General features: G+C 34.4%; 2 protein-coding genes and 1 long non-coding RNA gene across 3 annotated transcripts; 2 read left to right on the forward strand and 1 right to left on the reverse strand.

The window, feature by feature from the left end:
* The first annotated feature begins 4243 nt into the window (after positions 1-4243).
* LOC114305670 (uncharacterized) lies at positions 4244-7503 on the forward strand. The gene is made up of 4 exons (XM_082917615.1): positions 4244-4636; positions 6155-6301; positions 6377-6467; positions 6946-7503. Exons 1-3 carry the CDS (start codon positions 4568-4570, stop codon positions 6443-6445), a joined length of 285 nt encoding a protein of 94 aa, XP_082773741.1. The 5' UTR covers positions 4244-4567; the 3' UTR covers positions 6446-6467; positions 6946-7503.
* Positions 7504-7590: 87 nt separating this feature from the next.
* On the forward strand, positions 7591-9740 carry LOC145820955 (uncharacterized). The gene is made up of 4 exons (XR_014362997.1): positions 7591-8707; positions 8901-8949; positions 9028-9080; positions 9367-9740. It is a non-coding gene; the product is annotated as an uncharacterized LOC145820955 (long non-coding RNA).
* Positions 9741-23453: 13713 nt separating this feature from the next.
* LOC114262886 (uncharacterized) lies at positions 23454-26248 on the reverse strand. The gene is made up of 4 exons (XM_028203314.2): positions 25801-26248; positions 24744-24854; positions 24497-24577; positions 23454-23901 (listed from the first exon to the last, which is right to left on the reverse strand). Exons 1-4 carry the CDS (start codon positions 26050-26052, stop codon positions 23827-23829), a joined length of 519 nt encoding a protein of 172 aa, XP_028059115.1. The 5' UTR covers positions 26053-26248; the 3' UTR covers positions 23454-23826.

Here is a 26248-nt window from a genome sequence, read left to right on the forward strand (position 1 = left end):
GTGTTCCAAAGAGGCCTTCATGTCAACAGGTTTGCTAATACAGGTCAAAAGGTTTGCTAAAATTCTAACAGGTCAACAGGTTTGCTAAATTCCTACAGGTCAAACACATGGTGATGAGGTGCAATTATTTGAATTGGTTTTCACTCTTCATTATAACCAATTGTTTATAATTTTTAGGTTTTCATAATTGCTTATAAGCAATTACAAACCTGTTGACCTATATCTATCTTGGTTTTCATAATTGATTATAAGCAATTGCTTATAATCAAGAGTGCTTTAAACCTGAAATTGATTAAACAGGTTTTCACTCTTGATTATGTATGTTTAATCAAGAAATTATGCACTGGAGAAATTGAACCAATTCAAAAAGGTAAATGATTAGATTAAACATTTCGTTGGGGAATTTCATCGAACACGTTTAAGGCAATGTAAGACTCCAAATGAAAAGGCCGCAATTCGTAAATGAAAATGCGACAATTCCCAAATGAAAAGAAAATTTATGAAAAGGAATTTCAAATCAAGGTTTTCATCGAACAGGAAATAGATAGATATATATATACGCAGATATACATACAAACAGTCGGGGCTTCACGGATAGATACATATACAGAGAGGGAAAGAGAGAGTGAAATTTACGTAGATATACCTGTTTTATATACGCAGATAAATTATAACATTCAGTTTCGTTTAAATTTACCTCTTAATCTCGTCCTCCTTCTCGTCGAATGAGAGGGAAAGAGAGACAGACAGATTAGGAAACGAGCTGTCGGTGTCGGAGTGAAGGGAAGGAGTGGTCGCCGGTGTCGGAGTGGGAGTCAGGCGTCGGAGTGGGAGGTCAGTAGCTATTACCGTTGGAGCGAAGACATATACCTGTTTGAGGGGGGAGGGGGCAAAATTTCAAAATGAAATGTGAACCTGTGTGTTTGGGTCTATTAACAGATACATAGATTTTTCAGTCACGTGACAATCACGTGAGTGCCACCTCACTGGGGGTTATTGGGAGTCGTGAAAACTGGGGGTGGGAAGCATTTTTCTAAAATTAATATCCCTAATAAATCATCAATAATATGCATCAAAGGGTCGTGTCCATTGTTTTCTTTATTAAATTTTACCTTGAAGGTTTTTTAATTGTTACCACTAAGATTATAATCACGTTTTTTTATATATATATATAACATTTGTTGTTGTCTACTCATAATGGGAGTACCTTCCGCGTAATCACATGATATGGGCTCACTTTTATTGTGAGTAGACAAAAAATATATATATAAATGTAGTAGGATTCTATTATTACAAGAAGGATCACCTCTCATCCAGATTGGAGGGCGTTATTTAGGTACGTGGGATTTATAACGGGTTCTATTTTTAATAATTTAAATTATTTATTTTGTCAAATATTTTTTATTAAAAAAATAGATAATAATTTTATTTTTAAAAATAAATTATACATTTTTTTAATTATAAACGTAATAAATTAAATATATTGCAGTTATCAAATCGATATAATTTTTTTTATAGACAAAATACACAAAATATTTAATAAAATAAATTGTTCAAATTATTAAAACGAGACTCTTAATTTGATCTCTAATCCAAACGGGCGCCCTTTGGACCGGAGGGATCCTTCTGATTACAATTGTCTTCCCAGCGAACTTGAAAATGACGTATTGTCTTTGCATTTCCTATGGAATTTTATTCTCTGCAATGCAATAATTCTTGCAATACAATTGTAAGATTTTCTTACAGTGATTTTGACTATCTAATTAACAAAAATGCTAGATATCCCAAATATTCTATTAAAAATTTTACCAAATGTCTCACATGGGTGTGGGATCCCATATCCCACAAACATTTGGTAAAATTTTTAATAAAATATTTGAGGTCCAGCATTACTCATCTAATTAATCATGAATCATCTTTAAACCACTTTTAAACACCCGTTGAACTACCCTTGCAATAATTATTACAAGAGAAATTATTATTTATTGTAGGGCCTTATCAACAAGTGATCTAACCATCAAAAAAAGAGAAGAAAAAAAAAAAAGACATTAACATGATAAACTTTTCATTAAATTTAATACATTTTTTATTAAAATTATTACTTTTTTTTTTTTTTTATCGTTTTCACATATTTGGGAGACACTTTTCACCTCAATTTCAATATTAACATTCTTGGATTCTTTTTGTTTTGTTAGTTTTTCTTTTTCCTCTACCATACTTCACTGCAAGAAGTGGATCTCATCATGGTTGACAAAGTTATTAAAAATATCATGACAAAAGAAGTAAATTAAATTAAGAATAAACTATGAAATACAGGCAGCTAGCAACCAAGAAAAAAAAAAGAGGTCAATAAATGTTGAGAGAGAAAGAGTGAGAGTTGAGACAAATGGAGTAAAATATGATTGGAAAAGAAACCAAAGAGACTGTTTGTTTTCATCTCAGAAGTGAAGTTGAGGTAGTGGATACATGAATGTATGGGTTCTTTGACTCCAGACAAACATGGTTATGCCACTACTACTACCTTGATCTCTCTCTCTCTCTCTCTCTCTCTCTCTCTCATCAAAAGGTTCACACTTTCATAAGCAACTTTTCATATATTGTATTCATGTAGTAGGTCCCTCTCATAGGAGACAAGCGAATCCTCCGCATGGTAGGAAAAGGACAATCTCTCTCACTCTATGTACATATATATGTTCATTCATTGTATTTATATAAACCACGCATATACAAAGACGGGTTGTTTTAACCTAGTCATGGGGTGCTTTCATGGCATGGATATAGTGTTTAACAAAATATATCAAACCTTAGATATTAGGGATGGGCACATAGACTCTCATTGTGGAGAAAAATGTGGCTTGTATTTTTTTTATTTATTATAATAAATCGCAATATAATAAAGTATAATGAATTAGAAATTACAGCATGATCAAATATAACATAAATTATAATTGAAAAATAATTTATAAATAAAAAGTTATTCAAAAATTCATTTAGAATAATGTGGACAGTATAGAATGTTATTGCTAAAAGTGAAAGGACAAAATAGGCTAAACGGGGCTTTTTTGGCTATTTTAGCCATAAAAGACAAAACAGGCTATTTTAGCCACAAAAAATAAAATATCACATCCAACTCATAATCATTACATTCTTCTCTCACAAAAAAAGTTAAAAAAGCCAAAAAGCCCACTACAAGAATTTACACATTTGGCGACCACTTTTGCCGACCAAAAAATTTTTAGTCGCAAAAAAATGACATTTGCCGACCAAAATATTAATTAGTCGCGAATGATCAATATTTTTGGCGACCAAAATGAGTTAGTCGCAGAAATTGGTATGCTTTTGGCGACCAACTTCAAATTTGGTCGCGGAAGGTTACATTTTGGCGACCAAAAAAATTTAGTCGCCAAATTTGTACTTTTAGCGACTAATATTTTAGTCACCATTGATTGAGATTTAGCGACTAAAAAAATTTGTTGCCGAAGGTAGCATTTTTGCGACTGATATGGTGTTTTGGTCGCCAAAAGTGTTTGGGAGGGAAATTTCAAACAGGGAGGGGGGAAATGAAATTTTTTGGCGACAAAAAAAATTTGGTCGCCAAAGTAAAAACGACGTCGTTTTGTACCTGGAAAACAAAAAAAAAAAAAAATTAAAAGAAGGCCCTGATCTCCTCTGTCTCCTACTCTCCCTCTCTCTGTGTTCTCTCTCTCAATCGGCTTGCAATTGCTCAAGAATTGCAGCCAATTCCAGTCCAGATTCCAACATTTCTTCCTCAATCTTCTCTCTCGTCTCCTGATCCTCGGCCCTGGCTAGACGAGTACACCACACAATCTTCAATCGGTTCTGCAACAAACACTTAACAAGGCTGAAATTATCGAATTGGAGATGACCCAAAAGCTTGGTCTCAACTTTAAGATCATCATCATCAAAACCATTCTGTTCTTCTTCCTCGTCAAACACAACAGTAAAACCCATTCTCTTCCTCCTGTTCTTCTTCCTCGTCAAACACAACAGTAAAACCCACATTATCATCAATCATAACATTGTCTTCTTCTTCTTGGAAATCAGTGATTAGGTTCCCAAAGGAAACCATCTGATCGAAATCATGATTCGACATAGGGTTCAACAATTTCTCGATCTCCTCCCTCTTGTTGGGGTTATTGTTCTTCAAAACACCCAAAACCTCATCAGCAGCGACGGCGACTGTTCCGGGAGGCTGACCACCGCCCAATTGCTGCTATACGAGGCTAAGCATGGCCTCATAGGGAACCCTAGTTTTCTTCGTCTTGGGCTCGTAAAAAAAGGCCCAAATTTGATTCTACTGATTATGGCTCTGCAATAATACCATGGGTTTCCTAGTCTTCTAAATTCTACTGATTAAGTTCTTCGTTTCCCAACCCCCCCTGAATCATATCAATCTCTCTCTCGGCAAATCTTGGTTGCTCACAACCAATTCTTCGCGGTTAAGCTTTCCGATCGGTGGTCGAAGCAGCAGAGAACTTCTAACCCCTACATTGTCGAGATTGCTGACTGTGATGATGTTGAAGTTTACATTGAGGCTCTAAGTTTGATGTATTGTAAGGATTTAAGGAAGAAGCTCATGAAGGAAGATGTCACTAGAGTACTTGGAATCTTGAAGGTACTAATAATCATTTGCACATTGTAGAGGAAACTATGAACTTTTGTTGAATTTGTAGATTTATATGTTTGTACCTATTTGTATGTGTATATGAAATGATGTGTATACGTTTGTACCAATTTGCCTACATATATGTCTGTTTTTCTTGCCTTCAAACTATTTGATAAAATGTCTCTTAGGAACTACTTAGTGTAAAACACCCTTTTGGACCCATCCCCTGTTTGGGATGGAGGACAAGGTCAAAGTTAAATAATTCTAATAATACATTTGCTCATTGTGTCATGTCCCTGCTTTGACTCTTGATCTGTTTTGTTTGGTTTACATGATGCTAAAAATTGAATTTGACGTTTTCTCTGCATGCATTCTGGGCTACATACATGCTGCATTGCTTCATGTGTATCATGTCCCTGCCTTGTCTTCTGAACCTTGTTATTTGGTGTACAGGATGCGGATGCCAAATGTTTGAATTAAAGTCCTGTTACTATGCCTTATGGATCATGTGCGTGCTGCACTGCCTCACCACTGTATTATTGTAAATGTATATGAAATTACTTTAGAAAGCTGTCATGTTTTCTTCATCAAGGGGACCTTGGGGAAAAGAAAAAAAAAATCAATGAGATTATTGCCCTTACATCTTCATGTGACATACTGGATGGAGTAGAAATTTTTGTTATGTGTATGATCACTCAAAATTGGAAACATACGCAGCTTTGAGCTTGAATTGTTAGTATTGCAAGTTTGCAACAAAGAAAACCATGTGAATGGACCCATTTTATAATATTTATTTATAGTTGTTTTGAGTGATAGATATTATAGTTATGAGATGCAGTGCCACAAGTTGCAGCAAGTGTTTCATACTTCCATGATTAGATATTTTAGTATGGTTTGTTATGTTAACAAAGGCTCCATATTGTGGCCATTACTTTTCTTTGTATGTGCATGGATTTAATTCTCTCTTTGTGCCACTTCCTCTTAAATTTTCCCCCTTTCTTTTACTTTCAAAGTTTTGTACTTTTCGAACCATTAAAGCAGCGTTGCTTGGTTCAATGGTGAAATCCCTGGCCTGGCAATCATGGGAATACAAGTTTGTGTGAGAGTAGCCATTGCATGCAAATAATGCCAAAGGTTATGTTTGTATCTGGTTCACCCCTCCTAACGTCATTGATTAACTGGCCAAAACTAGATTGTCTTTTTTATTTTTTAAACCACCCATTTTTTATTATTACTTGAAACATCTTCCTGTTCAAATTTATACACCTCACATTGAACAGTCAGCTAGCAATACTTAGTTATCTGCAATCTCATCCCAGGATTCTTAATTTTCTGGGAGGGTGATGGATGCTCTCTTAATCCATTGATTGATGGATAAACCCTCCTTAACGTGCTACTTTGATGTATCAACTCACAGATTTGACTGTAGATTTTTCTGTATTACATTGATTCATCTTTTTTTCTTAATGTGTAACACACAGATTTTACTTTCATGTCCATACAAACTAATTTTGCTATGTCTTTTAGGCATTTGCTTTTAGTTCGACTGTGAAAGCGAAGCGATTGCAATCGCGTGCTTCGGAGAAAGAGCAGTGGAGGCTTTATGTACCGACGATTGACCGGTCTATCGGAGAACCGGCACCGTATGTTGTGGTGGTGCAGGGTCCTCCCCAGGTAATTATCTATTTTTTAGTAGCTAGTAATGAAGTTATGATAATGGGATTCAATTTTTTTTTTTTGTTTTTAAAGGTTGGAAAGTCTCTTCTGATAAAGTGTCTTGTGAAGCATTACACCAAGCATAATCTACCAGATGATTGAGGACCCATTACTATTGTGTCAGGTTTAATATGCTCTCCCTAACCAGTTTGGGTTTTTTAAGTACAAACTTCACTGATAAGAGCATCTCCAATCCTTATACTTACTTTTTTTTAATCAAATTTGAGTGAATTTGGTTGAAAGCTTGATCTGGTCTGGAACACTCTAATCCTTACTCTTTGTTTCTTATGCAAAAAACCTGTTTTTATCGATTTTTTATGAAGAAAAAAAAAAATCATATTTTTTCAAGAAAATCTCATCAAATTGTTGGAAATTAGTGAAGGATTTGGTTCATTCTTGATTTGGTTAAAATTTTGGCTCTCCCATGATTTGATACAAGTTTGATGAAATGATTGGGGCTCACTTTTAACTCTTTATTCATCAAATGTGAATTTGAGGAAAGAATTAGTGAAGGATTGGAAATGTTCACAGGGTTTCTTGTATTCACCGGTTGAGGTAGAAGTGGTTGGTCAATTTTTTTTCTATTGTTTTTGTTTTTTAAGGGAAGCAAAGGCACAATTTGTGGAGTGCCCAAATGATATTAATGGTATGATTGATGCTGCAAAGTTTGCTGATCTAGCTCTGCTTCTCATTGATGGAAGTTACGGTTTTGAAATGGTAAGGTCTAATTGGCATATTACTTTACCACTAAGAAATTTTTTAACCCACTTCTGTATTATTATAAGCAAGTATCAAGTCATATATGATTCTGTTATTTTGGAAATTATTTTATTTTATTTTGTTTTGTTTTTGTGCCTAGGCTTAGAGAGTAGCAAGTGTATTTTTAGCATTCAATGGAAATGCTTTTGTTCGATTGGTAAAATGATGCACTAACCTGCATATTTATAATTTTCTTTCTGGCAATAATAATCAAATTTGATTGGTTGTTAACTACAAAGTTTACGGATTTTTGAAGCTCGTCAAAATCATTGGATGGGTGTTGTGCAATGCCTGTGATCCGTAATTTATCTTATTTTGTTTTTAATCTTTTTCCCTCCCCAACTTATCCATTCTTATTTTAACTGTTTCACTCGCAATTTATTCTGAATTTATGGACATTTTTGTTGGTCTGGCTCATCTGATCTAAGTATTATTATTATTATATAGTAAATCTGGTGTAATGGGGTATTTTGTTCTTGCAGGAAACTTTTGAGTTCCTTAATATTTTGCAAAATCATGGATTCCCTAAAATTATGGGAGTTCTTACACATATTGATAAGTTCAAGGATGTAAAGACACTTAAAAAAACAAAACAGTGCCTCAAGCATCGATTCTGGACCGAAATATATGATGGAGCTAAACTATTCTATTTGTCTGGTCTTATTCATAGGAAGTAAGTATTTGACTGCCTCTTGTTCTGAAATCTGCAAGTTCACTTCTATCTTGTAATTAAATAATCAATACCTTAACAGAATACTCATTAGATTTATGATCCATTTTCTGATTGAGCAGGTATGCTAAATGTGAGGTTCACAATCTTGCAAGGTTCATTTATGTTATGAAATTTCATCCTTTGTCTTGGCGAACTACCCATCCCTATGTATTGGTAGATCGTTTTGAAGATGTCACACCTCCAGAAAGAGTGCATATGGATAATAAATGCAATAGAAATGTCACTTTATATGGTTATTTACGTGGATGTAATTTGAAGAAAGGAACTAAGGCACATATATCTAACCTTTTCATTATATTATCACTTTTGTTTATATGAATTTCTAATGATGGAAAAGTTCTTTGGAACAATATTGTTGGTCACTCCTTGAAATGGAAATCTGCTGGACTTGGTTTATGTAGTGCAACATAAGGAAATAGAAAAATGTGTATTCTAGATAACTATCAAATTGGTTTACTTAAAATGGAAATGATTTTTTGGTTTATGTCCAGAAAAATGATTTTTTATCAAATTGGTTTACTTCAAATTGGTTTACTCTCTCAGTCTGTACGTACTCTCATATGCGTGAGACTATAGCTTTTACTGTACAATAATGGCATGTCTCGGAACTCCTTTTTAAACAGACTGATTGGTGGGTATTCTATGCGGAGATGAATAGTTGATCCAATTAATAAGAACCAGATTTTGTTATACCACCAACTTCTTTAGACAAGTAAACATGTTAAATGCAGGAAGCCCGCAGAATTAGCCGGCTCATCTGGTCAGCAACTTGGGGGTGTACTTCAGAGGAAACGAAGCAACGACAATTTATTCCCTCAAAATACTGCTTTGGTTGATGAACAGTCAAGTGATCTGAATCAAAATTCAATTAGGTGACTCCTGTAACTTTTTATACATGTGATGCTGAATCACATGTTTCTAGATACTTTTAATTTTTAAATCACCTATGTTTTCTAAGTTTATTCAGTTTCAATGTTTGCATTGGTTTCAGAGTAAGCATTTATGTCATAGATGATGATTGAATTTTGCCTCGGTCATATGTTCTTGTTATTTTTTGTCCATCAGGAATGTGGTTGAAAGAGGGTTTCAAGCTAGTAATCTCTATTTGGCTAAGGTCTGTATATATTGACATTGTTGCAGAAACACAGTTCAATATGACATTCCAAGACAATCTCATAGTTTTTGCATGCAGGCATGGTTTCATAGTTCTCAACCAATGACAAGAAGTCGGTCCTCTGAATTACAGTAGCATTCTTTTTGTCATTTAATAATGTTGATAAAAATTATATCCATGAGATTTTCAGTTAGTTGCTAGCAGTAGCACTTTGCCAAACAAGTCATACACCGCACGTCGTAGTAAGACATTGGCACTTGGAGGATAGTTATTATTATTTCAATTGTAGGCTGAGCTAAATACTTGCAAAATGAGAAATTTGGGGCTTAATTAATCCAAGTTTATATGATTTAATTTCTTTACAAAAGAGAAAAAGTCATTTTCTTGGATTCATCCTAGTAAACACTTCCTTTGCAGGAGGAGGTATTTTTCCATGCAGAACTCTCAAACATCACTTGGTGTGGAAGCCATGCATAATGTATCTGGGCACGGTGTCAACAATTTGAGACAGCAATTTGCAAATCCAAATGGATTTGGTGATGTTTCAATGTGTGAAATTCCCAACCACTTTAACACATTTATGTCTCCATCTAATTCAGCTTCATCTACTTTCAATGCCCCTCATACCGATAACATAGACAAAGTTTTCTCTGTCTCGATCTCATTCTTTATTTGTTGTACATACATGTTTATATGTACAAAGGAAGTCCTGAAACAGGGGAAAATCAGTAAACCTGTGGTTGCTTGGGTCAATGGAACTTGTGCACGTCTCTTCAAGTCAGAAGTACAATTTGGTCTATGTTCTCACTATCTTATGCGACCTTATCAGATTTGCGTAATGTTGTGTGCTGCTGATCATGGTCCTTGTGTCTCTGGCGCTCACAACACCATTGTAACTGCAAGGGCAGGAAAAGATCTTCTGTCCAGTCTTGTTTCAGGTATACTCCTATTACAAATATTTGTTGACTTGTTATGATAAGATTATATCCTCTTAAGTTACCAGACTGAATAATGTGTGAGGAAAACTGAAATGTGCTTCTGAAACAGGTTGAAGACAACACTAAGAAACGACCCCTAAGGTAATTGAGTTACAGAATTGATCTAAACAAAGTAATAAACTAAGGATCATGTATAAAAACACAATAATGTGACACAAAAGAAGGCCCATGGAACACTAGCTGAGCCCATGCGCAGAAAATCTTAAAAATGAAAAAAGAAGAAAAAAAAGATTTTTGACTCTTGAAGCATAAAAAAGATGTGGAAAACTAAACTAGCAGCATGTCTAATTCAGGGTAATGAGATCAGAATTCAGTTGTGTATACTTTCAACTTCTCCTGCCATTTATCTCCTAAATCCCTCCCTAGCTTGGAAATATATGATCCCAACCCAATGAGCTAAAGGCATGGCATATTCAAATTTTAAAGATAAATATCATGTTTTTTTTTTTTTTCTTCTCATGAAATGTGTATTGTAATTTGTATAAACTAAAAGACCTTTGCCTCCATTCCTTAGACTTACAAAGACATTTTGCTCACAATCTTGTGCATTGTTTCCCATTTTCCAAGTTTTTCACTATGGTTGAGATATATATTCAAATATACTGTTAGAAGTAATTTAGGATTATGTAGCTTTTTCTTCCTCATTACTCCTTGTTTCTGTTCCGTGATTGATAAACTAATGACTTTAAGGTGTGTAAGAGAGATCTTGGATCAAGTTTATCTTTCCACACACTTCTGTTTTCATGTTTGTTTTTTAGTTAGAGAAAGAAGTAACACCGTCCTCGAAAGTACGTGCAGATGTTGTAAGAAGTGGATTCTTGAATACCCAAAAGGGTAACGAATTGTTCTCATGAAATTCCTGTCATGCATTATTTTAGGGATTAAACTTGAAAGCTTAAGTCAAAGTAACATTCTGATGTTTCAGGAGCTTTGATGGATGCCAAGATGGTAACAAGGTATCTGGTCAGCTGCATAGATATGAGCATCTGAGTAGAATGGCAGCAATTGACGAGTCAGAAAGCCTTTCTGATATCGATGATGTTGAGGTATGCTGCAAGTTTTAAAGCAAGTTGTGTTCAACTCCATTGCAATGACTCCAACCAACGTTGTCCTATGGTAATTCAATGGCGCACTTAACAAAGGAAACTTCAGTTCTTCCTGCCAATGAAGGTTGCAGCCCTTTTTATAAATGAAAACGAGGCGTGGAGGAAAATACAGTCGTCATTGTCATTTTCTAATGTTTTTTTTCAAATACAGTTTCTAAAACAGGTAATTGTATGATGATAAGCCGCGTGTGTTTGGCTCAAGTTAGATGGAAGGATTGAAATAATCATTTGGTGGGATTATTCATCATATTTACATGAATTCTCAATTTCAAATCTAACAAATCAAGTTACAATATGATGCCATGTTATTTTACTGTTATATTTGTTCCATTAATCTGAAATTTATTTCTTGCTATGAGACAAAGCTACACTGAGAGTTAGCTAATGTATTTCTATACATCCATTTCAATGTCTTTACAGAGCCAAGGTGCTGAGAATGCCAACACGGAAGGCATAATTGCAAAATGCGATACAAAGTTTAACAAGAAGTTTAGCACCGACAGATTGAGTCTGAAATAAGAAAGTATGATAATGAATTTGACCACAAGACTGATTACGGTGAAGGTGTTGAAAGCTGCGGAGCCTATGGTGTGGATTATGATTATGAGGATTGACATGAGATATGAAGAGCTTGGCTTTATGTTAAAATTTTAAAATTTATTATTTGATGTTACATTAGTTTATGAGAAAATTTTGTAAAAGTATATTTTATTTTTCTATAATTTTTTCTTTCCTGACACATTCATCACATGACGATGAATATGCTATGAACTTGTGCCCTTACATAGCTTGAGAAAGAAATAGAAGAAAATTTTGATATTATTTATTAGAGAAGTTTTACACACCTTGTTTTCTTTTTTGGTAAACAAAGCATGACAATATATTAAGATAAAATAGTTCTGGAGTATTGAGCCCCTAAAGCATCCGTTAATTTGAATGATGCTTTAAAATTATAGGTTTATTATGGATTGAATGAATTATTAGGAATTACAGGTGTATTGTTTTCCTGCTTTGGCGACCAATTTATTAGTTGCGACAAATAAATTATTTTTTTTCGCAAAAAATGACAATTGCCGACCAAGAGTTTTGGTCGCAAAAAATACATCTATTGCCAACCAAAAATTTTGTTGGTCGTGGAAACTCACTTTTGCCGACCAACAGTTTTGGTCGCGAAAAGTAACAATTGGCAACCAAACTAATTTTGGTCGCAGAATGTCACAATTGGCGACCAAAAAATTTGGTCGCGAAATGTCACAATTGGCGACCAAACTTTTTGGTCGCGAAATGTGTCAATTGGCGACTAAGAAATTTGGTCGGCAAAAGGCGACTTTTCGCGACCAAAGTGTTTTAGCGACAAAATGAATTAGTCGCGGTAATTAAATATTTAGCGACCAAAAATTTAGTCGGCAAATCCAACTTTTGCCGACCAACCAAAATTTTGGTCGCGAATTACTTTTGCCGACCCTCAATTGGCGACCAAAGTAGCGACCAAAAAAATTGGTCGCGAATAACTTTTGCCGACCAAAAATTGACTTTTAGCGACCAATTTTTTTGTTGCCAAAAGTGTTAATTCTTGTAGTGGCCCTTCCCAAACCAAACTTTTTAGCCTAGGCTAAAATAGCCAAAAAAGCCAAAAAGCCAACCCACTTCCCAAACGGAGGCGAAGTCACATAATTCTGTATTGAAATTTTATTCAAAATTTTTTTTTTATATAATCCTTAGTCATCCCAATTTACTTAAACACTTAAATTGTAAAATTGATATTTCAATTAAATATTAGGGAAATAAAACTCACAAATGTAGAGGTAGAGTCTCTTATTGAGTTGCAAGAGTTGTGATCAATTGACAATGGTTTGTCTTCCATATTGTGATGTTGGACAGGTGTTAGGCTTAACTCACAAGTTTAATTGAAGATTAGTTCGTTGAATGTTTGGGATTAATCTAATTTAGATATTCTTTGATTGCTTGTCTTTCCGACCAAAATTAATTAATTAATTAGCTTAATTGGGTACTTAATTGAACATGGGTTGTTCCCGATTGCTAATATTTATTGATTTGATGAGGAAAAAAAAATTATCACATCTCAAACTGAAATATTCTCCTTATGTTGCGTTTGGATTTGATTAAGAGAAAGTGAAATATAATTTTTTGTTGTGAAATATGAAATATGAAATGAAATTACTTATATTCATATTTCTAAGAGTAATCAATCAATTTCCTCCCCCCCCCACCCAAATTCGTAACCCAACCAAACAAAAAGAAGTCAACTTCTTCACTTAATGTTATACCTGTTTAATTCTAACAAAGAACTTTTTTGAAGGAAAAAAAAAAAAACTATGAGGATCAAGAATACATGGTGAATGAGGTGCTTTTGTATGTGATGTTTGAATTCAAGTCTCATCAGTATATAATACAACTTCTTCTTTCTTTTTCTCCTGTGTTCATTTCCTTTCTCGTGTCAATCCCTCACATTTGCCTAGATCATGTGACTAGTGGGTATCACTTGATTCTCAAATCAATAATGATAGGTGATTCGAAAAATCATGTCTTGAATAGCTCAAAACACTCAAAACGATGTCGTTTTGAGTGTAAAACGACATCGTTTTGATATATTCGAACCATTCGAACTACAAAAATTCAGGCCACTAAACATTTTCCATCTCAAATTTACTTAAGATAGGCCCTAAAGACCTTCCTTAGGACACGTATCAAAATAAATAAATAATTAATTATTTTTTTTTTTTTTAAAAAAAAAAAAAGGGATGTCTAGGCCACTCTAAACTTGACGGGGCACCATTTGGAACATTGCGTGGACATATGAGATGTGTTGGGCTAAGAAGGGACTCTATTAATAGAGATTTGTAAAGAAAATGCAAAAAAAAAATAATTTATATTTTTTTTTCTTTTTAAATTCATAATTTAAACATTGCCTAAGAGGGAGCCTTGATCTTAGGCCTAGTCTCTATCCAGTTACCAATGTGCCGAACAAGTATTCAACAAAAATTTTCATATGGGCCCAAGATAGAGATCCAGTCACTTATTATTATTATTATTATTATTTTGGCACGGGGGGCAGGGGGAAGATTTTTTTTTTTTTTTTTTTTATGTAACAATCACTTATGTTGTGTTTAGTTGGGGAATTGGGGGAAAGATTTGGAAAGGGAAAGAGAAAAGGTGTGTGAAACTAGGTGAAATGTAAGTATATTTTATTCTCATTTCACCTAACTTTTTTCTTTTCGCTTTCCAAATCTCTTCTTAGATTCCCAAACCAAACACAGCGGCATCTTTGGATCTTAAATTTGTCAAAAAGAATAAAAATTACTTATATATATTTTTCAATAACTAAAAAAATATGAATTTTTTTGATCTGTTCATTCCCTTCTCTTTTTTTTTAACCCAACCCAACCCCCAAAAAATTTTATATTTGACATCATTTTTTTTTCTCTATATTTTCTCTTCATTTTTGTTGTCTCTTTTGCAAATCCAAAATTCAAATTTCGATCAGAGCCTTGGCGTGGTTAAATTCTTAACAGGCTAGTACACAGCAATGGTTAACTAACAAAATCATCTCTGGCCCAACACAGTTATAGTTGGCCCAAATATACTTTTTGGGCCCAACCAACTACCCCTAAATTGAAAAGGTGAAGCTCATTCCGCTTTGCCTTTTTTTTTTTTTTTTTTTTGAATGTTATCATTGTTTTCATTTTTTGTGGAAACAATTTTTTGAAATTTTGAAACTAACTTTTTGGTGTTTTCTAAAAAGTGAGTTATTTTCAAAAAAAAAATTAGAAATATAATTAAGAAATAGTTTGTCAAATAATTTTTCTATGTTTTTCACTACATGAAAATAAAAAATGAAAAATGAAAACATGGAGAGATGACCAAGTTGAATTGTTGGACTAAGCAGTGCTCAGATTTCAATTGGACAAAAACTACAGTAAGAAATTGGAAATTAATCCCCATCTTTGTCTCGTTGCTTGTTTGGATAACAGAAATCCTAAAGAAAAATGAGAATTTCATTACTGTAAATAATAAAAAAAATTGTCAATACAATTTAAACATTTTGGTTTCAATAGAAATCTTTAATGAAAAAATAATAAATTTTAAATAATTATGGGATTAATTATTAATTTTTATTTTTAAATGACTAACATTCTTTTAGATTGTGTTTACATCATGAATTTTCATGATCAAAGCACAATTTGAGTCTTGTTCGAAGAAAAACACACACACATACACACAATCTTGGTTTTAAGAATGTAAAATTTATGTAGAGAAGTGGAGAAAGCAAAAAGAAGAATTCTTAGGGTTGGTTTGGGAAATGGGTTGACTTTTTTGTTTTTTTTGACTATTTTAGTCTGGGCTAAAAAGCTTGGTTTAGGAAGGACTTTTTGACTTTTTTTGTGAGAGAAGAGTGCAATGATTATGGGTTGGGTGTGATGTTTTGTTTGTTATGGTTAAAATAACCTATTTTGTCTTTTGTAACTATTTTAACCACAAACCATCTTGTCAAACGAACCCTTATTCAAATCCGTTCCAAATACTGAAATTATAGTATTTTAGAAGCACTTTCATTTTCCTCCAAAATTCCTGTTGCATTGCAAGTTCATAATCAATCATTTTTCCTTGACGTAGATTTTTTATTTTCTATTTTTTGAATATGATTTTAAAAAGGAAAATGTCTCATAGCTCAAATTTTATGGTTCAAAAGTCAAAACGACGTCGTTTTGGCCATTTGAGCCACTTTTGAGCCATAAAATTTGAGTTACGTAGCACTGTCGTTTTAAAAATGTGTAATTGGACTGGAAATTTGAATAGCCTAGTTGCGGTCAATTTGGAACTGTAACCCAATCCCAGACTTCCACGTACCTGGTGATGGGTCAATAGTCTACCTTCAAATCTTGAACTCTTGCAAAGGTTTTCAATGATCCTATGATGTTATCATTATTTTATTACAATTGTGTGTTATAATTGTATTACATATATCTATTACTGTACTAATCTGTTTGTTTGGGTAGAAAATAATTTTTAAAAAATATATTTTTATATTTTTTTAATATTTGATATAATAAAAAACAAAAGTTAACTATAAAATATTTTTTATAATTAATGAAAAACAAATATATTTAGATAGAAAATATTTTTTACCTTTTAAAAAGCGAAAAACGTTTTTCATAATAAAATTCGATCGTGCTACGTAGTTCGAATGCCGCGGCTCGAGACGCGGCTCGACACCAAAACGACGTCGTTTTGGTGTCGATTTTGTTTTTTTTTTTTTTTTTTTTCCTGGTTTGCAGAACGAAGCAGAAGAAGAAGAAGGAGGGAGAAGAAGAGAAGGGAGGAGGAGGAGGAGGAGGGAGGGGAGGGGGCCATAAAAATCGGTTTGAGGAGGAGGGAAGGCTGGGCTGCGACGGAGACGAGGCTGCGACGGAGGAGGAAGCAGCAGCGGCGGCCGGAGCTGCGACGACGGCGGGGCGGGGCTGCGACGACGCCGACCTTCTTCCTCTCCCTCCCTTCTCTTTCTCCTCTCCCTCTCCCTCTCGAGCCATTTCGAGCCTGGTAGCTTCGAGCTACCAGGCATTTCCGAATAAAATTTTATCAATTTCACCACACCACCACTACATCACCACCGACGCTATTATCACCACCACCACCATCACATCTTTGTTCCATCACCATCACCATCACCATCACCATCACCAAATATTAAAAAATATTTTCTTTAAACTAAATACTTTTTATTAAAAAATATTTTTCACAAGTAGCATTAAAAAAAACCCCATTTGTCAAAGGTATCCATTAAAAACCCCTCACATATTTTGGAAAATATTAAGCCTATTATTTTAGAAAGCCGACTTTGGTAAAAGACAATTTGAAGTATGAAAAAAAATCAGAAGCTCTAAATATAGGGCTCTAGAGGAGCTTCAATAAGTTGACTCCATATGTTTGTGCTTTTTTTTAGCAATGATACATTTCTTAATTTTAGAGCTCTAATTGAGTTCTAATGATGTGATAGGAAGAAAAAAAAAAAAACAATAATGATGCATAGCTCTAATACTAGAGCTCTAAATGGAGATCTAGTGAGGTCGAAGAGAGAGATAGAGAGAGGAGGGTGGGTCTCACTTTCATATGGGCACTCTTCATAAATCATTAGAGTTGCATTAGAACTCTCAAATATTATTCCAAAAAAAAAGTCAAATATCAAATCACAGTGAGACCTACCCCCATTAAAACTCATTAAATTTCTTTTATTAGAGCTCCCAATCATTTTTTTTTTTTTTTAACTTTACTACATCACTAGAGTTCAAATTAAAACTCTAAATTTAAAGCTTTGTATCATTTCTATTGAAATATATTAAACAATTTGCTACATGTTCACTTTTTTTCTTTTTTAAAATTCTTAGCGTTTTTAAATTCCAACATAGCCTTCACTTTGAATCTATAAATTCTATTTATTGGATAGCTTATAGTACTTACAAAAAAAAATAATGATACATAGCTCTAAATGGAGATCTAGTGAGGGGAAAGAGAGAGAGAACAGAGAGGGATAGAGTGAGGAGTGTGGGTCCTACCTTCATATAGGCACTCTCCATAAATCATTAGAGTTGTATTAGAGCTTTCAAACATTATTCAAAAAACAAAAAGTCAAATATCAAATCACAGTGGGATCCACCCCTATTAAAACTCATTAAGCCCAAGTTTGGCATGTCTTGAAAAAGACAAAAAGTCAAAAAATCACTATCCTATTTAAGTCATATTATCTTATTTAAATCACATCACCTCTCTAACACATTACTTCAAACCCAACCCAAACCCAACTCATATTTCATAAAAAGTCAAAAAATCATCCCAAACAACCCCTAAATCTCTTTTATTAGAACTCCCAATTTTATTTTATTTTTTTTCACTTTACTACATCACTAGAGTTCAAATTAAAACTCTAAATTTAGAGTTTTGTATCATTTCCATTGAAATATATTAAACAATTTGCTATATGTTCACTTTTTTTCTTTTTTAAAATTCTTAGCGTTTTTAAATTCCATCATAGCCTTCACTTTGAATCTAAAAATTCTATTTATTGAATAGCTTATAGTACTTTAAAATTCATAGCCCTAGTAAAGGTTTTAATTAACCCCCAAAATTTCAGTCATAACAAAAAAAAATTAGAAAAAAAAAAAAGATACCCACTAATTTTTAAAAGAGTCCCGCTATAGACCCCCACTCAAATATCACCCCTACACCCTCAATGACGTGGAGATGGTTACACACTTTCAAAGAAGTTTTGCAACTGCAATGCGTGTATGCACTCTCTGGTAAAAAAAAAAAGAGAAAAGAAAAGAAAAGGAAAAGTAAAAGAATACAGAACAAAAGGATGTCATTATTGCCCCCAAAAAAGGAAAATGCCTGGTAGCTTGAAGCTACCAGGCTCGAAATGGCTCGAGAGGAAGAGAGGGAGAGGGAGAGGGAGAGAAAGAGAGGGAGAGGAGAAAGAGAAGGGAGGGAGAGGAAGAAGGTCGGCGTCGCAGCTCCCCGCCCCGCCGTCGTCGCAGCTCCCGCCACCGCCTCTGCTTCCTCCTCCGTCGCAGCCCCGCCTCCGTCGCAGCTCAGCCTCCCCTCCTCCTCAAACCGGTTTTTATGGCCCCCTCCCCTCCCTCCTCCTCCTCCTCCTCCTCCTCCTCCCTTCTTCTTCTCCCTTCTTCTTCTTCTTCTTCTTCTTCTTCTTCTTCTTCGTTCTGCAAAACCAGGAAAAAAAAAAAAAAAAAAATCCAAAATCGATACCAAAACGACATCGTTTTGGTGTCGAGTCGCGTTTCGAGCCGCGACATTCGAGCTACGTAGCATGATCGCCAAAAAAATACAGAACAAATGCTTTGCCTTTCTCCTCCTCCTGTCTCCAATGACCTTCCTCTCCTCCATCTCCGGCGTCTCTCTCTCTCCTCCATCTCCGGCGATTTCTTCCATCTCTGATTTCTCTCTCTCACAAGCTCTGCGATCAAGATCGAGATCACCGCTAGGATAGAATTTTGAAGGGGTTTCAAGTGTCTTCAACGAAAGGTTAAATTTTTTTTGGCATTGGCGTCGGAATGATAGGAAAAGGAGCAGTGGTAGTCTTTATGAGACTTATTTCCCGTAAATTGTTGCAATTTAAACCTCAAATGCATCTTAATCCTCAGTATTTTTATTAGATTATATTGAAATTGCTATACATTGGCAAATGGGTTTCCTATAGTATACTGATACATAATATTAATTTGTTTTTGATCTGGCTATTGTTGATTGAATTTGTTGAACTAGTGAAGAAAATAAAAGGAGAAAGAGAAGCATAGAAAAAAAGAAGACAGAATAAATAAAATAAAATAAAAATCAATTCGCCGAAAGGCATGGTGTTGTCGGCATTTATGTTGACTGTGTTTATTTGGGGACAGTTGGATCAACTGGTGAGTGTTGAAATTATGGACAGGGCTTCCATGGTGGTGGTCGTGGGTCTTGAGCTAAGCTGTACGTTGTTGTAAGTGTTCTCTTGGGAGTTACCTCTTAGTCATCCTTCGTCAGACCTTCGTCGGAGTCAAGGAGGGAGAGGGAAAGAGAGAGAGAGCCGGACGTCCTTTGTAGGAGTCAAGGAAAGGACGGAGTTGGGTGTCCGTCGAAGTCAAGGAATGGAGGGAGAGAGAGAGAAAGAGAAGGTGCGTGGGCTGAAGGTGCACGTGAATATCACGTGATTGTCCACATCAGCTGGGGGTGCGTGGGGTCAGCCTAATTGGGGTCCGAAACATTTTTTTTTTTAGAATAGTTTATATTTTTTAATAAAATTTCCCTAAGCCTAGCACACTTTTGTGTGTGTGTGTGTCTTCATTTTATTTATTAGATAGCTTTTGACACATTATCCCCATAATAATTTTAATTAAACCTTCAAAATTTTTATCATAAAAACGAAATAGAAAATTAAATTTTACATAATAAAGTACAATATAAAAAAAGATAATAAATATTATTAGGTAAATTAGATTGACCTCTCTCGATAATTGAAAAAAATACAATAAATTTCACAGTTTTGATATAATTATATTTAGTTCTATTTAGATTTTAATTCACATAACACTTAGTCTCATTTTCATCAATAATTTGTTAATAATATTATTATATTTTTTATACGATATATATCATATGTTTATTTTTGTGTATTCACACCATTTGCATTAGCTCCATTTTCATCAATAATTTATTAGTTAATGATATTATCTTCCCTTTTACATGAAAATATATATTGTCTGTTTATTTTTGTATTTTTACACCATCTACATTAGTTTTGATCCATTTAACTGTACTAAAAAGGAGGTCATATAATTATATCAAAATTATGAGACTTACTATATTTTTTTTTTTAAATCTTGAGAGATCAGTTTTACCCAATATTATTTGAAAAAATCCTACTATTAAAATTTCACTTTAAGCTACATCGAGAGTTAGGATAAGCATTTTTTATGCATCATATATAATAAAATAAAATAATGTCAAAATACAAGACTTTTTTTTTTTTTTTTTATCTAGTTTGCTTTTGATGATAGATTATTATCCAACTTTTTTGAGATGTTTCAGAGTTCAGAGCCCTTTCTTTCTGATTCTATTGAATGTGAAAGATGTAACCAAACACCTAATCCTAATGAGGGAAAAAGCAAAGGAGTATTGGATCCATCCTTATCTCCAACTCTGATTTTGATTCTGATTTTACTTCAATTTTCATGTGAAAGATATAAAACCACCCCATTAAAGATCATACCACTTTACATATACTCCAATATATTATATTATACTATATATAATAAGAAAATGCATTTAATGAAAAAGAGGGACAAGCCACCAACCGAAAGAGCCTCATCATCATCCTCCAACCACTTTAATAAAAGCTAAATCTACTATGCTCTTCTCTTGTCCATTTCTCTCTCTTTATTCTAAGGAGTTGTTTGAGATGACCTAAATAAGTGTATTTTTTGTCTTTTTACAAAAAGATGTGCCAAAAAATAGAGAGGTGATGTGACGTGATGAAAAAAAAATAAAAAGATAAAAAGATAGATTATTTTGCAATTACCAAACTTGACCTAAATCTACTTATTTAACATGAATAGTATAATCTACTGCAACAAGAACACTACAACTCTTTTATAAATCTGTTAAATTTTAAGATTATCAAATTATAGAAAAAGGCTGGGCTTGCCTCCGGTCCACCTCCAGTATGGCCCATTGAGCCCACTTTTAGGCCTCTTTTCAATAATTCAAACCGTTTACATTTTAAGATTTGTTGAGTACACGAATAACCGTTTACATCTCTCTAAAAAATCACGTTGATCGGATAACGTATACTATGTATTCAAATCACTTTTTCATGAACCGTTAATTTTTTGACCATCCATTTTTTTCTAGACAAAAGTGATCTGAATACATAATATTTGTTATCTAATCCACATGATTTTTTTACAAGAATAATGTACTCAACAAATCCTAAAATATGAACAGTTCAAATTACAAAAAAAATGGTCCAAAAGTGAATCCAATTGGCCGAATTGGACCGGACTGTCCCAGATATGAACAGGAGACAGTCCGGACCCAAAAAGGATAGACATTTTCGAAAAGAATTGTATATTGATTATCAACTAAAGACCCACAATGTTTACAACCATTTTATGATAAAGGGGGACCCAATCCGACTGAGAAACAACCAAGTAAGTTAATTCCTTAATTAACACAACAATAATAAGGAAAATTACAAAAAAAATTACAAAGAAAACTTTCTAAAAATAGCAATACATGAAATTGAAGAACTAAATGATAAAATTCACCCAAAATCTACTAGGATTCATGGAAAGGCAATGGATCTTAATCTCCACAACATTTTCCATCACTCAACCATATTTCACACAACTTTAAAGCACGTGCCATTTGATCCTTACTAATATCGCTTGCCCTCTACCATATTTCATGCAACTTTAAAGCATGTGCCATTTGATCCTTATTTAATATCGCTTGCCCTTTGTTTGACCACGTGTCTATCCAAATGTTCCATAAACTGTATCAACAATAAGTCGAGTAATGCTAGAGACCCCAAATATTCTATCAAAAATTTTATCAAATGTCTCGCATGGGTGTAGGACCCACACAATGTGGGTCCCATGTGGGTCCCACACCCATGTGAGACATTTGGTAAAATTTTTGATAAAATTTTTGGGACCTCTAGCATTTTTGCAATAAGTCATTTGATTTCCAAACACACAGTACTTGGGGTCGGTAGGGGGAATATTAAAAAACTGTCCAAAGGTATTAGTCACAGTACCGTTGTTATTATTATTATTTAAGAAATTTCGTGAGGATGCACAACGGAATTGAGTTCGAGGGTTGATTCTAAATGTAATACTTCAATAGGGAAACAAAATCTAAAAAAAAAACTGCCCTCATATTCTACAAAATAGTGAATAAGCTTGTTGGAAATGGTGTTCCCAATCTTATTGTATTTCTGGAATTTGGAGTAACAAAAATAATTTAAGAATTTCAATTCAAAGTTCTAACATGAATTTGATGGCCCGGTGTGTGTGTTTTCCCACTCATTGTTTGGTAAATGCGGGTTAAAGGCAAACACAATTATTGGTGGATCAACACATTGGTTTTTCAGCTCGTCTTATCCTACTTTTATGCAGAGGACAACACAGAATTCAAATTCAAAAAGAGAAGTGATCTTTCGGAAAGTTCATCATATGAGCAAAGAACATTGAGAGAGATAGAGAGAGAGGGAGAGAATCATGAATGACAACAACGCGTGTATGAATTTGAAATAGTTTCAACTAATCCGGGTGCCTCAGGTTAATTGGGCCCATTATCTTAAGTATTCATCATGCCCATAGAGAGAGAGAGAGAGAGAGAGAGAGCATAAACATTCATGAACTATATAGATTAGCCTCAAATCATAAACGGTCAAAAAAAGTATCTGCCTAGTGATTCTGCCTGACAGTCCTGCCCGAATTCTGTGAAAGCTTTTGTTTTGGATGATAGATTTGTACCCTTAAAAGTAATGTAAAAACCGAAAGAAACCATAAAACTCCCAACACAGCATGATCGGAAAAGGCTTAAATATATGCAACCTTGCCCCACATACAGAGTGTTTAAACAAAATCAAATGCAACAGCCACAAACTACATAATTTAGTACATTTTCCAAAAACACAAACCCTTCAACAACCACCCAACCCCATTTGCTTGGGGGGCTTTTAGGGCAAATGTTGATTCACCAAACATCCAATTTAAGCCACCATCACAACATTTACTTGAGCAACTTGAAAGAAAAACCTTTTAATCCATTGGGCAAAATGCATAGCACTTGCAATTACTTTGCAAGTAATCGCTCCAAAAGGCAATGACCAAGCAAAATTCTCTCATCTTAAACCAATTTGATTACACAAGAAACAATTTGGGAAGCCATTCTTCCATCTAATTAAAAGAACACACCATATCTTACACAACTCGAGAGAGCGCAGAGTTGAATGTAAAAGAAGAAAAATGTGAAGAAAAGTTGAGACCTGTTTGGTTACAAACCTGTTTGTGGGGGTATTTCCCATTCCTAAATCAGCAAATGCTCCAACAAAAGCTAATTAAGCAAACAAGAAAATCATAGAATACAAACAAACCCAAAGACACCCATATACAGACAGACAATATAGAAGTCTTCTCTTAAATAAATACACCACACAAAACCTAATTAGCTATCAATCAAGCATTAGGTTATCAATCTTAGCGTACCGTTTCTATGCTCTTACTCAGCTCCTCCAGCTTCTTCATCCTCAATCTCTCACTTTCACCAACCAGCTGATCAAAAAATCACCAAATGCAATTGCAATAACAATTAGAAAAAAGAAAAAAATGTTTGACGTAAAATTAAGAAATTCACTGAATTACTAGGAAGCATGGTGAATTCAAAGTCGGTACCGTGTCCGTGTCTTACACACATCGGACACCGAGTTGGACACGCCGTGTGGTGTATCAGTTTATTATTATTTTCATTTTTTGAATGACAAGTTGGGGACACTTCACAAACACACGTGTCTTGTGTTCGGGCTACACCTTAGGACGCCTTTGTCGATTTTTTTCAAATTTTTCGAAAGTTGATTTGGGATCAAAAGTAACATATATGTAAACAAAGAGAGGTTAAGTGGAAAAAAATAAATAAAAATAAGCCCGCACATACATTCATATCTCTTACAAGGCAAACAAAAATATATACAGAAATATATACTTTTTGTCATATCCTGCTGTGTGCATATCTTAACGTTAACAAATAGTTGTGCCCAATGTCTGTACCCATGTTCGTGTCCGTGTCCGTGTCCGTGCCCGTGCCTTGTAGCTAAATTATATTTTATTCCAAATAAGAAAAATTAAAATTGATAATAAACACGATACTAACCTCCATCAATCGGGTAATCAGCTGTACTTTTTCTTTGTTTTTTTCATTGAAAGCCTCGAGAGCTTCTTTGTACTCTCTCTCCTGTGACCAACAAAAGTCCCAAATTCAAAGGTTTGATCCAATTTCTTGCTTAATCAATTAATCGGAGTACTAAACTATGAACCTTTACATCTGAATTGTGAAATTATGGTATCATCACTCAGCATGATCTTTAAGGTTAAGAATTAAATTGTCGGCAATGTTTTACCTTCTTCTGGCAAGTCACACCCAGTGGCTTTAACTCCTTGTTGACAGCATCAATCTTTTTACGAACAACTGAGACTTCTTTTTTCATCGGATCTGCCAGCCCCTCGAGCTCCTGATTGATGTGTATTTGATTTCAAACATTTAATTGTTGGAAAGGCAATTCATAAGCAACTCATGTCCATACCAACACCACTTCGACACTTTTTATGAAATATTACCAGACACCAATATCTCCATACACATGCACCAACCATCACTAGCATCAAATTATTGTACTTTTGACATGCTTAATGACAAAGCATGATTCGTTTATTGATCAATTAGTAAATGATATGTTTGTTGCAGCTATAACAAAAGACATAAAACCCAAAATAAAAAGAGCGATTCCACATAGTTCATTAATATAAATTTTTTTTCCCATCAAAAGTGGATGGAAAATACATCACTGTGTAATTTCTTGTTCAAAAACTTTAGGTTGAAATTGTTCAAGTTGATCCAAATCCCACGAATCACTTGACCTCCTCAGGGCTACCCGGGCGCGCTTGATCCCCTCGGCCACCCAGGACGCGACCACCGAGGCCACTTTGACCCTCCTGGGGCCACCTAGGACTTGTGTTGCGTAATTACTTGGTATATGTGTGACGCCAAAATGTATTGGGGTAAAATTATGTCATTCTTTTCCAAGGGATGCTAACAATTCACCCACTAATTGGGTTTTGTTACAAATCAAAAATTGACGTCTTTTTTGTCATGTCATTATTAGGTGAGATTTTTTAGGGTTCCTCAATTTTTTTCCTCTTTTGCCAGAAAAATTAATTTGATTAAAGAAACAAACTTTAATTTTCCTTTTTCCTAAAATTCAGGTTCGAACAAACATAATCAAGATATAAAACCCACAAATCAAGTGACTAATTGATCTACAAAGATTACTGAGTCTCTGAAATTACTGATTTCCCAAACTAAACTTCTGCAAAGTAGCTCAAAACCGTAAATTTCTAGTTCAGAAACTAAACTGTGAACATGATCTAGTAGCTAGATAGAGAGAATTAGAGATGTACCTCGCGAATAGTAGCTAATCGTCGATTTTCTTCTTCGATGCGACCGAGATGAAGCTGAACTTTCTCTTTGACCTCGAGTTTCTTCTTCTCGATCTCTTCTTCCTTAGCCCTGAAAGTAGAGAGAGCCGATTTCGACATCTCTTCGTCTTCTTTAGTTAGGGTTCCATTGAAGCTCAAGCTTCCAGAGATTTGCCCTGATTGCATCAGTGCTTGTTGTTGCTGTTCACTTGCCTGCCTCTGTGTTTGAGTCATCTTCTCTCTATCTCTCTATCTTTCTCTCTCTGGGAAACCCTTCTTCTTCCTTGAATTCCTCGCTTTATCTCCACCCTCTCTCTCTCTCTCTCTCTCCTCTCGCTCTCTTTTTTGGCTTTGGAATGATGGTTTCTCTCTCCTCGTCCTGTTTGAAGGTGCTTATGAACAAGGCAGCCCCTAAAGTGTAAATGGGTGC

Source organism: Camellia sinensis, chromosome 3 (genome assembly GCF_055761805.1).
Source record: "Camellia sinensis isolate YWXY chromosome 3, ASM5576180v1, whole genome shotgun sequence".
NCBI classification, from domain to species: Eukaryota; Viridiplantae; Streptophyta; class Magnoliopsida; order Ericales; family Theaceae; genus Camellia; species Camellia sinensis.

Excerpts from the sequence above, each read along its gene's own strand:
- LOC114305670 (XM_082917615.1), top strand. The coding sequence starts at position 4,568 with ATGTATTGTAAGGATTTAAGGAAGAAGCTCATGAAGGAAGATGTCACT. Across the intron at positions 4,637-6,154 it reads GAGTACTTGGAATCTTGAAG|GCATTTGCTTTTAGTTCGAC; the intron begins GTACTAATAATC and ends TATGTCTTTTAG. Across the intron at positions 6,302-6,376 it reads TGGTGCAGGGTCCTCCCCAG|GTTGGAAAGTCTCTTCTGAT; the intron begins GTAATTATCTAT and ends TTGTTTTTAAAG.
- LOC114262886 (XM_028203314.2), bottom strand. The coding sequence starts at position 26,052 with ATGACTCAAACACAGAGGCAGGCAAGTGAACAGCAACAACAAGCACTG. Across the intron at positions 24,855-25,800 it reads GATTAGCTACTATTCGCGAG|GAGCTCGAGGGGCTGGCAGA; the intron begins GTACATCTCTAA and ends CACATCAATCAG. Across the intron at positions 24,578-24,743 it reads GTGTGACTTGCCAGAAGAAG|GAGAGAGAGTACAAAGAAGC; the intron begins GTAAAACATTGC and ends TGTTGGTCACAG.